This window comes from Oncorhynchus kisutch, linkage group LG8 (genome assembly GCF_002021735.2).
Source record: "Oncorhynchus kisutch isolate 150728-3 linkage group LG8, Okis_V2, whole genome shotgun sequence".
Classification (NCBI taxonomy): domain Eukaryota; kingdom Metazoa; phylum Chordata; class Actinopteri; order Salmoniformes; family Salmonidae; genus Oncorhynchus; species Oncorhynchus kisutch.
Window position 1 is genome coordinate 33,286,225 of NC_034181.2, and position 12,440 is coordinate 33,298,664.

The window sequence follows — 12,440 nt, forward strand, 5'->3', positions numbered from 1 at the left end:
AAATGCTTTGAAGGTTAGCAGTAAAACCTTGAAATCACCCCTAGCCTTAACAGTAAGCCAGTGAAGAGATGCTAGCACTGGTAATATGACTGAAGTAGGTGGCATAATCACAGATGACGATGACACAGCCGATAGCGAGGAGGTCAGAGACCTGGCAGTGTGATGCCAGGACAACAACCTCTCCCTCAACATCAGTAAGACAAAGGAGCTGATCATGGACTACAGTAAAAAGAGGGCCAAGCATGCCCCCATTCACATCGACAGGGCCGCAGGTCAAGAGCTTCAAGTACGTCGGTTTCCACGTCACTAAGGATCTATCATGGTCGAAACACACCAACACAGTCGCAAATAGTGTACGACAACTCCTCTTGACCCTTAGGAGGCTGAAAGAATTTGGCATGGGCCCTCAGATCCTCAAAAAGTTCTACAGCTGCATCAACGACAGCTTCTTGACTGGCTGCATCACATAACTGTATTGCATTGAAAGGCATGTGCACATTTGTGGATATTCCTTGCTAGTTTGTGGTTAGGTGCCCATTTATAGCAATTTCTTGGTCATCAAGCAGAGTTCGTACAGTCATGAAAATCCTGGAAAAGTCATGGTGTATGAAACCTGTGTGTGTACCAGTGCGAGGGGGGGCATTGAGGAGGGAGAGACAGCTATAGGTAGCCTATAATTAATAAGAGACAACAGACTAACTACATAGCCAATTCAAAACATATTCTGTATAGCCTGGCTAGCTATCTCAGTAGTTAACTCTTCAGCTATTAGCATGTATTCATTTCATAATTTCACATCTGATGTCCTAAAAGACGTTTCACCTGCACTCATTACCGCAAATGTCCGCAGTTGATAAATGCGTACGTTATTTGTTGTAAACCACCTCTCAAGTGCTCGCATAGATTTGACACTGTTGGAGAGCTGGGAATCCCCTTTATTCAACATTGGCCAATGTTAACATAAAAAATAATTGACAAATAACTCACATACTGTCTATAGATCTCCCCTGGAACCTGAATATTTTAGCCTCACAAGGTTAAAGATAAACGTGTCTTTGTTAGTTATCTTGCTTTGAAGAAGCCTACCTTAGCCACCTGATCCATGATTCATTCAATGGTGGAATTATTTTATAAAGACATAAAAAGTATTTGGTTGTAATTGTAATGTTGCAATATTTTATAGGCTACTAAGGATGGCCAACCATCCCCCCCAGGAGAGCCTTAAAGGGGCAGTATTGTATTTTGAGACAGGCTTGAATTTGCGAAGAAGCTAATAGGCTTTTTGTCTGCTTCTATGGTAATAATAGTGATGATAATCAGTGGATATTTTAGCATATAAATCTTGGTAGGGCAAACGCATGCCAGAGAAACCACAACACTAAACAATATATTTAATGCACTATAACGGTGACAAGCGGTGCCCACAAACTGTTAGTGCCTACATGAAGCTTTCCCAACAACAGACCTTTCCGTTCAGCACCATGGAGTGAATCCTTACCACCGCTACACGTGGCTACCAGTGGAGCCTCATCTAGCAGCAAATCAGTTCATTCAGCCTACTTTTCTGCCTTTTAAAAACCATAGCTGATATTGCTGACTTGTTTAAATAAATATGGTTTCCACTGACTCATTGTGGATTTGTGTAACTTGATAAGAACTGCATTTTCCTTCAGTGATAACGAACGCCAACATGAGTTTTGACTTCTGGACCACACACAAACATTATTACATTTATGTTCAGTAAATTCATCATGTTTGTTCTTATACCATTACCACTTAGCTCTAAGTATAAGCAAGTGCAAGCAAGCGATCTGCGATGAAGTAGGCCTATTTGTTCAGCATTTTCTAAATGGACAGCGACAGAAATTCAGATAAATGTTAGTTCAGATCATTTCAGCAAGATGTTGAGACCTTAACTTTATTCTTCTTTAAGTCACGTCACAGAGAGAGAGAGAGAGAAAGAGAGAGACGCGGACTCGACAGTCTACCATTTGAAGTATTTTATTATGTGGTCTAAAAAGGAAGGAAAATACAATAGCAAGGATCCACTATTATAAACAATATACCGACACACAAACAGCACATTGTGCAAACAAAACAACCCTTGCAATATGAACTGGAACTACAAGGGTCTATTACTGAACTTTTTGTTTAACAAAAAATTGGAATAGACATTCACTGGCAAACATGGTTACAGACCCCAAAACATTATATAGTATCCCATCTTCTGAAAGAAACCACATTAACTAATTATAATGCACAAGGTAAGCAAAACAATGAAATACATTCTACCATTGCCTAAAATGAGATAGACCTATATAAGCAATATAACAATGGAGATGTACAAACTAACTATGGCAAAACGGAAGGACCGTCATTTCGCCGTCATTTCGATGAAGACATGAGCGAGCTGAGAAGGACGTAGCCTATATGCCTATTCGCTAAGCATTTTTGGTATGGACAGAGGCATAATTCAGAACATGGGCCGTTCTTACAGTGTTCTCCCTGTATATCAAGTCAGAACAGTAGGATAAAAAACGGTGACACATAAGCAGACAATGAAAGCTCTTACAATATTTGATGATGATGTTTCTCTAAAACAGGCTATAGGCTACATGCACACCACCAAGTCAGAACAGTAGGGGAAGAGGTAGAGGGACCAAATTCTTAGGGTGAGGCACATAGGCTACTAACAGCTTACTACATAACATACACATACTGCACAACATACACATACTATACAACATACACATACTACACAACATACACATACTATACAACATACACATACTACACAACATACACATACTACATAACATACACATACTACACAACATACACTTACTACACAACATACACATACTACACAACATATACATACTACACAACATACACGTACTACACAACATACACGTACTACACAACATACACGTACTACACAACATACACGTACTACACAACATACACGTACTACACAACATACACTTACTACACAACATACACATACTACACAACATACACTTACTACACAACATACACATACTACACAACATATACATACTACACAACATACACATACTACACAACATACACATACTACACAACATATACATACTACACAACATACACATACTACATAACATACACGTACTACACAACATACACATACTACACAACATACACGTACTACACAACATACACATACTACACAACATACACATACTACACAACATACACATACTACACAACATACACATACTACACAACATACACGTACTACATAACATACACGTACTGCAAAACATACACATACTACACAACATACACGTACTACACAACATACACGTACTACACAACATACACATACTACACAACATACACGTACTACATAACATACACGTACTACAAAACATACACGTACTACACAACATACACATACTACACAACATACACTTACTACACAACATACACATACTACATAACATACACATACTACACAACATACACTTACTACACAACATACACATACTACACAACATATACATACTACACAACATACACGTACTACACAACATACACGTACTACACAACATACACGTACTACACAACATACACATACTACACAACATACACGTACTACATAACATACACATACTACACAACATACACGTACTACACAGCATACACATACTACACAACATACACATACTACACAACATATACATACTACACAACATACACATACTACATAACATACACGTACTACACAACATACACATACTACACAACATACACGTACTACACAACATACACATACTACACAACATACACATACTACACAACATACACATACTACACAACATACACGTACTACACAACATACACATACTACACAACATACACATACTACATAACATACACATACTACACAACATACACTTACTACACAACATACACATTCTACACAACATACACGTACTACACAACATACACATACTACACAACATACACGTACTACACAACATATACATACTACACAACATACACGTACTACATAACATACACGTACTGCAAAACATACACGTACTACACAACATACACGTACTACACAACATACACATACTACACAACATACACATACTACACAACATACACATACTACACAACATACACATACTACACAACATAGCTTACACTTAGTGTTACTTTCTTAGCTACAGTATACCTATCACCCAGGCATATTACATCACCTATGCAGCAGCAAGACATATTTCTGGACTCACCGTTGTTGTGCAGGAAGGTGGCGCGACGATCCTTCTTGTGGGCAAACCTCTCAATTTCTTTTTCATTAATGTCTGGAATTCTCTGGATAAATTCATGCTGGATTGAAATGGCCAATGCATTCAACCTTTTCTGGCCCATGGTGTTGTGTGTGTGTGAAGTAAAAAAAAAATCATTTTAAGGCTGTTTGTTTTGGATTATGCTTGATGTACACTTAAAGACGTTGGTTGTCATAATGCCGTTGTGGCCTGTAATCACCTTCACGCATGGTCGCAAAAACGCACCTTAAAATGCCTGGCCAGGAGTCGACCAACTCGTCATGGCCTCGCAGTGCTGTCTCACAATTGCCACACAATATGCTATAATTCTGGAAAGCACTTACCTATTCTCCTCCATTTGTTGGTTGTGAAGGTCATGGCTCATCTACAGTATATGTGGTGTCTAGTTGAGCTACAATGTTTGATTTCCCCAGTATAATGCCTTTGTAGCCTGTAATCTCCTTCACGCATGGTCTCAAAAATACATCTGAAAATGCCTGGGCAGGATTCGGCCGACTCGTCACGGCCCTGCAGTGCTGTCTAACAATTACCACAAAATTTAATGAATGCTATAATTCTGGCAAGCACGTACCTATTCTCCTCCGTTTGTTGGTTGTGAAGGTCATGGCTCGTCTACAGTATGTGCAGTGTCTGGTGAGCCACAATGTTTAATTTCCCCCAGTAACAGCATTGTCTACAGGTGATGCACAATTGTCATGTTTTGAGACCCTTTCAGACAGATGTTTTACATTCTTAAACCTAGACTTGGACCACACACCCTCTCCATTGAATAGCAGATAGGGGAAGCAAAATAGTGATTGGTTTGCGACTCGCAGTTAGCCACTGCTGTCTTCCGTGATTGGCACAAGGTTCTGATTTACGACTTGTTGTGTAATGTATATGTCCAATGGCCGAAGACGTTTTATCTCTAATTTCTCTTCATATGACAAGGATTGAAAAAGATTTGACAATAGATTGTCGACGTGGTTCATGATCATGACTGCTTATCTAACTAGCTAGCTTGCTAGCTAAGATTTTGAAAGTATGATGTTAACCTGATCAGTTCAATCAAAGCTACAGGAAATATAATGTGATTTGACATCTTTTTATCTGTGGCCAATGACCTTGAGCCTTCTTGGAGGGGCACTTCTACTGTAAATCTATAGCAGCACCCAAGGGGGGTCTTGAACTGCCTAGCTCTCCCGTAGATTCTATGGTGACATAGTGTCCTGAAGAGTGACAGAACCTTGTGCCAATCACGGTTCAACCAGAGAAGATTAACAATGCCTACACTCTATGCTTTCGCTTGCTGCCCCTCCACCACATAAAAAACTGAGCTAGGCTGGAGATGCATTACTCAAAGAAAGAGACCAAATTTGTATGCTTCTTTATTAATACAAGGATTATTATTTTATTTTTTAATTGGTGGGGCTCAAAACAGGTGGGGGGGGGCTCTGCTGTCCCCTGATGCCGACCTTACTCTGTCTCCCTCCCTTCTGAGTTGCCTCATTCCCCCCACATTGTGTGTGTTGGATGGGCTTGACCAAGGGAACAGTGAAACATGGCCTCTTGCATGCAGCGCCTAGCCTGGTGTTGGACGATGCAGATGGGTGTGAGCAGGGTAATGGAGGGAAACAGAGTGCTATCCCTGTCCTCTCCAGCCCGTGCTGCATCCTGGAGCCAGGCAGACCGGAGAGAGGCGAGCAGAGGGAGAGGGGAGCAAGAGACGCCCAGGCGCATGCAGGGGACTGCCGGCTGGGGACTACCACTGTCGCTCAGCGTCCAACTTATTGGATTTCTTCTGAAGATGTTTGTTTCCTTCACTGTCTCACTGAGGGACAGTGCTCCATTTCTAGTTTTCTCATCATTATTTATTGAGGGAAATGACAAGGAGTCCAAGTGTGGCTTCTGCAAGCAATCAGTGAGGAGGGATAGGGGGTAGGAGAGGGGGTTGGCTGGTGGTGGGGGAGGCCTGATGTGATTCCTCTGCACCCATTGAAATAATCATGATGAGCTGAAATGGTGTTAGAATTGAGAATGGACTGCACTAGCAGCTTTTTGATTGCAGTGTCCATTTTGCTATGGTTAGCTCCATTTTGCTATGGTTAGCTCCATTTTGCTATGGTTAGCTCCATTTTGTTTCCAACTTAGGCAATAAAGAGGAACTTACAACTTTCATTATAGATGCTGACAGCTTTGTGAAGTAGCATATTGTGTCTACCATGCAGTATTAGAGAGCAACTTATTGTTCATGAAGTATTGTCAGTTTTAAACATTTAAAAACATATACATGACGTTTCCTCTGTACATGTTGTTGTGGGTATTGCATTTTCTTTATTCATTTGTTACTATGCATTATTTGATATTCGGGACATTCAATCTGGCACGTAGCTCAATAAGTTCATAGAAAATCTATTCTACAATGGATTGGAGCCCACAAGTATGGATATACATAATAAGCCTCCACCTTTCATTTCTGTGAAGTTTCAGCTCACAGCTTTACTTTGTTGAGAGCAACACACGATTGCTGCATTCTATTCTGTGAGTCTTAGATTGGCCCTTGACTTCACTCACTATTCGGGTGCTGATTCCCAATAGTACAGTGTGTGATACTGCATTCATTAGAGTTCCTTTGTGAGATGGAGATGTACAAGGAGAGCTCTAAAAGGACATATGAAACATTTCTTTTCACAGCTGTCCCCTCTGTCTGTATGCTGTTTTTTGGGTGAATCAGCTGAGCTTCTTTCAATTATGTAAGTGTAGCATTTTCAAGAGTCCAGAGTGTATTGTTCATAAGAACTTTAGAATAGTTGTACTAGCGATCACTTTCAGCACCATGGCAATCGCACTCTCTCCCTCACACTGTAATAGTACATCAAATCAAATCAAATGTATTTATATAGCCCTTCGTACATCAGCTGATATCTCAAAGTGCTGTACAGAAACTCAGCCTAAAACCCCAAACAGCAAGCAATGCAGGTGTAGAAGCACGGTGGCTAGGACAAACTCCCTAGAAAGGCCAAAACCTAGGAAGAAACCTAGAGAGGAACCAGGCTATGTGGGGTGGCCAGTCCTCTTCTGGCTGTGCCGGGTGGAGATTATAACAGAACATGGCCAAGATGTTCAAATGTTCATAAATGACCAGCATGGTCCAATAATAATAAGGCAGAACAGTTGAAACTGGAGCAGCAGCACGGCCAGGTGGACTGGGGACAGCAAGGAGTCATCATGTCAGGTAGTCCTGAGGCATGGTCCTCGGGCTCAGGTCCTCCGAGAGAGAGAAAGAAAGAGAGAAAGAGAGAATTAGAGAGAGCACACTTAAATTCACACAGGACACCGAATAGGACAGGAGAAGTACTCCAGATATAACAAACTGACCCTAGCCCCCCGACACATAAACTACTGCAGCATAAATACTGGAGGCTGAGACAGGAGGGGTCAGGAGACACTGTGGCCCCATCCGAGGACACCCCTGACATCATTGTCAGTAAGGCTAAGGTGTAACACCTCATGAGTCTCTCAGGAGTTGTTTTCGTATTCATAGTCTATTTGTATGTTATGAGTATTCAGCTGTGAACTGTACCTCCCTCGCTGAAACATACATGAAAAGCATGTTTTCTATAGTTGTGTTATAAATGCAATTATGCCAGTTTAAAAGTTTTGAAAAGTTGAAAAGCTACAGTATTTGAAACAGTATATCCACATGGGGTGTTAGATGACCAACATTAGAGGAACTCTGATGGGCCTACAGAGCTGCAGGAAGTTCCTCCACTACAGATGCAGGAAATGTACAACTTGTAGTGTATTCAAGAAACGCTTCTGAAGTTTGTAATTTTGACTTGATGTTCCCGTACGAAAATGTATCAACCCCTAAAAAATGTCCATTAATTATAATCCACAGAGTAATTCACATTTCCTGTTGCTGCAGGATTATTTTCCTGTTGTAACAAACTGGTTCAAATTAAGATCCTATATCTGTAACTGGATGCAAGGCTAGTCTCTGCCTCCTCTGGGAGAAACAGAGAGAGAAACAGAGAGAGAGAGAGAGAGAGAGAGAGAGAGAGAGAGACAGACAGACAGACAGACAGACAGACCTTGGAACATACCTCTATAGTGTATTAAGCATCTCTAAAATGTGTGCGAGGCGAATGCCACATTAGATGAACATGTTAACCTGAAATATTAGCTTAATTAATTCAATTGGAGCATTCAGTGGGTACGGCATTCAGTGGGTTTGCTTCATCTTAAGCTTTCAAGTATAACATGATGTTCGACTCTCTTTTTCATATGGTCCTGTCACATTAGGCTTATCTGTCGGGCTTCACTGTTCTACATCCAAAGGGAGCCTGATGCCCACACGAACATCCAAGAGAACAAACCAGCTGGTCAAGAGACCTCAAATTTCTAGAAAGTAACACGCAGCCATGCATTCTGAGTGAGCATTAGCCCTGGAGTGCATCCCCAATCCTGTAGAGAGTGGAAGCACACCATACCATCTGTGCTGCTGTCTTATTACGGATCCCCCGCTCCAATCATTGTTCCTGTCACATGCTAATAAGATTTCACATCAAAGTATTCCTTTTGACTGGCCAGTGAGGGTCTTGTCATTGCATATGTGTCTGGTGATATAATATGTTTCTTACTGCTGTTGTGGTAGTGGGCAGCTGCTATACTAGACAGGGTCTCAAGGCACAAAGGATCAGTAAAATAGGGTTATTATGGTCAAAACTCACTTTAATCTGACAACAAAGTCTCACCAATGCCACTACATTATCAGTCTCCTATAGACATATCCTGTTTGCTGCTTTCTCTACAGTCTCTCACTTCTGCAGGTCTTTGGGCTGAGTCTGGTCCCTCCCTTGTTTGAGAATCAGCCTTATTTATTTATTTTTGTACATTTTACCCCTTTTTTCTCTCCCCAATTTTGTGATATCCAATTGGTAGTTACAGTCTTGGCCCAATGCTGCAACTCCTGTACAGACTCGGGAGAGACAAAGGACGAGAGCCATACTTCCTCCGAAACACAACTCCACAAAGCCACACTGCTTCTTGACATACTACTCGCTTAACCCAGAAGCCAATGTGTCGGAGGAAACACTGTACAGCTGGCGACCACAGTCAGCATGCATGCACCCGGCCGCCACAAGGAGACACTAGAGCGCGATGGGACAAGGACATCCCGGTCGGCCAAACCCTCCCCTAACCCGGACGGCGCTGGGCCAATTGTGTGCCGCCTCATGGGTCTCCCGGTCGCGGCTGGCTGCGACACAGCCTGGGATTGAACCCGGATCTGTAGTGACACCTCTAGCCCTGTGATGCAGTGCCTTAGACCACCGTGCCACTCGGGAGGCGAATCAGCCTTATTTAAAGGGAAATTTAACAAAAGAATATGTTTATATTTTTTTCATTAGTCCACTGTTGATACAGTCCCAAAATGTTTTGCATGTCAGCAGTCAAGTGTTGGACGGTGTTGGAATGTGTGCGGTATTGGGAAGGTGTGTGATGTTTGGAAGGTGTGTGGTGTTGGGAGGGTGTGTGGTGTTGGGAGGGTGTGTGGTGTTGGACGGTGTTAGAAGGTGTGTGGTGTTGGGAAGGTTTGTGGTTTTGGGAAGGTTTGTGGTGTTGGGAAGGTGTATGGTGTTGGGAAGGTTTATGGTGTTGGGAAGGTTTGTGGTGTTGGGAGGGTTTGTGGTGTTGGGAGGGTGTGTGGTGTTGGGAAGGTTTGTGGTGTTGGGAGGGTGTGTGGTGTTGGACGGTGTTAGAAGGTGTGTGGTGTTTGACGATGTTGGAAGGTGTGCGGTGTTGCGAAGGTGTGTGGTGTTGCGAAGGTGTGTGGTGTTGGGAAGGTGTGTGGTGTTGGACGGTGTTGGGAGGATGTGTGGTGTTGGAAGGTGTGTGCTGTTAGGGAGGTGTGTGGTGTTGGGAAGGTTTGTGGTGTTGTGGAGGTGTGTGGTGTTGGGGAGGTGTGTAGTGTTGGAAGGTTTTTGGTGTTGGGGAGGTGTGTGGTGTTGGGGAGGTGTGTGGTGTTGGGGAGGTGTGTAGTGTTGGAAGGTTTTTGGTGTTGGGGAGGTGTGTGGTGTTGGGGAGGTGTGTGGTGTGTGGTGTTGGGGAGGTGTGTAGTGTTGGAAGGTTTTTGGTGTTGGGGAGGTGTGTGGTGTTGGGGAGGTGTGTGGTGTTGGGGAGGTGTGTAGTGTTGGAAGGTTTTTGGTGTTGGGGAGGTGTGTGGTGTTGGGGAGGTGTGTGGTTTGGGGAGGTGTGTAGTGTTGGAAGGTTTTTGGTGTTGGGAGGGTGTGAGAGGACATGGGGGGTTGTTCCTGACTGCACTACACTGTCTCAGCCTTATTCATAATGTAAAGAAAGGCAATCTTTTTAATTTCTTGCCCTCATTTTCCCCTTTTAAACTACACTGCTCTATGTGCAGTGAATGCACTAAAGACAGAGCTTTTCAATTGCAGATTTTCCCTTTGAACGTAATCACTTTTTCTTTTGTGCCAAGGACATTGGCTACTGTAATTTGCTACAGTCACTGAACATCTTTCATCCTGGCCTTTATGGATTCAGACATTTTCGACACGCACCCAAAGTTTATTTCTCTCAAATTTTGTGCACTAATTTCTTTACATCCCTGTTTAGTTCTCCTTTGCCAATATAAACCCTCCACCTGACAGGTGTGGCATATCAAAAAGCTGATTAAAGAGCATGATCATTACACAGGTGTTCCATGTGCTGGGGACAATAAAAGGCCATGCAAATCTCGTGATTTTATTCTACAAATCAAGAGAACTCCAAACTTTTGACTGGTACTGTATATATATATTTTTGAGATGGAAAAACACTTAAAAATGACTAAAACCAGATATAAAATATGTAGAAAAGATAATGGATCTATATATTTTTATATAATATAATCTTTGACAACTAACAATCACCAAAATAAAAGCTACACAGTCTGGGAGAATTGAAAATATATTTAGTATACATTTTGCTATTGTGTTTGAGCAAAATAACACAGGATTAGCCATGATAAAATGCATACAATTGTACGATATTGGCTTAAAAACTGCATAAAAACTCTCCATGGCAGAATATGTCAAATCACTTGAAATTTGCTTTAAAACTGCAAACATTTAACACATCTCCATGAAAACACCCCCTGCCATGCCCACAACCTAAGCCCCTTTTTTATGAAGAAAAAACCATGTTATAGGAATAAAATAAGATAGATGAGACACATATTGAGAAAAAGGAATTTGAAACCATCTGATCCTGTTTTGTGTATTTCTATATTGAAGACGTCATGGTCTGTTTGGCCTCAGCTGTTTGAAGCAGGTTCAGATGGATGCATTCAATGATTCAATACCTGAAAGATCTGTTTGATACAGCCACATGTTTAACCAACCCATGCTGCACTGCTATCTATCACTCTCTCGTCCTGAGCCTATGTGTGTGTTGTTTCTACCTCCCTAGGGTCAAATTGAAAGAGGGCATGGCGTTTCTGGGTGCCCGGCCCAGCAACCCCACCCTGTGGATGGTGAGCCAGGATGTGAGGAGCGAGGGGCACAGGGTGGTCACCCTCCATTGCCGCAGGAAAGAGTCCAGCTACGGACAAAGGTCAGTTAGCAATTGGACATCACTTGTATACTGTACGCACAACCATCTACGACCTTCCCACAACCATCTACGACCTTCCCACAACCATCTACAACCTTCCCCTGAAGGACCGCTGCCTTATAACTCTTGACTCCAATATATATATATATATTTTTTTATTTATCCTTTATTTTACCAGGTAAGTTGACTGAGAACACGTTCTCATTTGCAGCAACGACCTGGGGAATAGTTACAGGGGAGAGGAGGGGGATGAATGAGCCAATTGTAAACTCTAAATATCACAGTGTTGGCTGGAGTGAAGCATAATCTCTGTGGTTGTTCCTCCAGCAAGGAAGAGGTTAACAGCCCATCTCCAGCTCTCTTTTGATTAGCATATTCATTTCCCCAACTGAAATAGCCTTCAAGTTGTTTTGGTCATTTCCTATCTGTATTACGTACTTAAATTAATCTAGTAAATAGGAAACGGATTCCCGGGATGCGAAAAAGGTTGCTGCTTGTGTTAATTAAGTT

General features: G+C 42.1%; 1 protein-coding gene across 1 annotated transcript in view; it reads left to right on the top strand.

Annotated features, from left to right (window-relative positions):
* Positions 1–12,440, top strand: part of si:dkeyp-14d3.1 (transmembrane protein 132C) — a 214,602-nt gene that overhangs the window by 97,368 nt on the left and 104,794 nt on the right. The window contains exon 3 of the mRNA XM_031830154.1: positions 11,787–11,930. Within this exon, the coding sequence (XP_031686014.1) occupies positions 11,787–11,930 (144 nt within the window). The remainder of the gene's footprint in view (positions 1–11,786; positions 11,931–12,440) is intronic.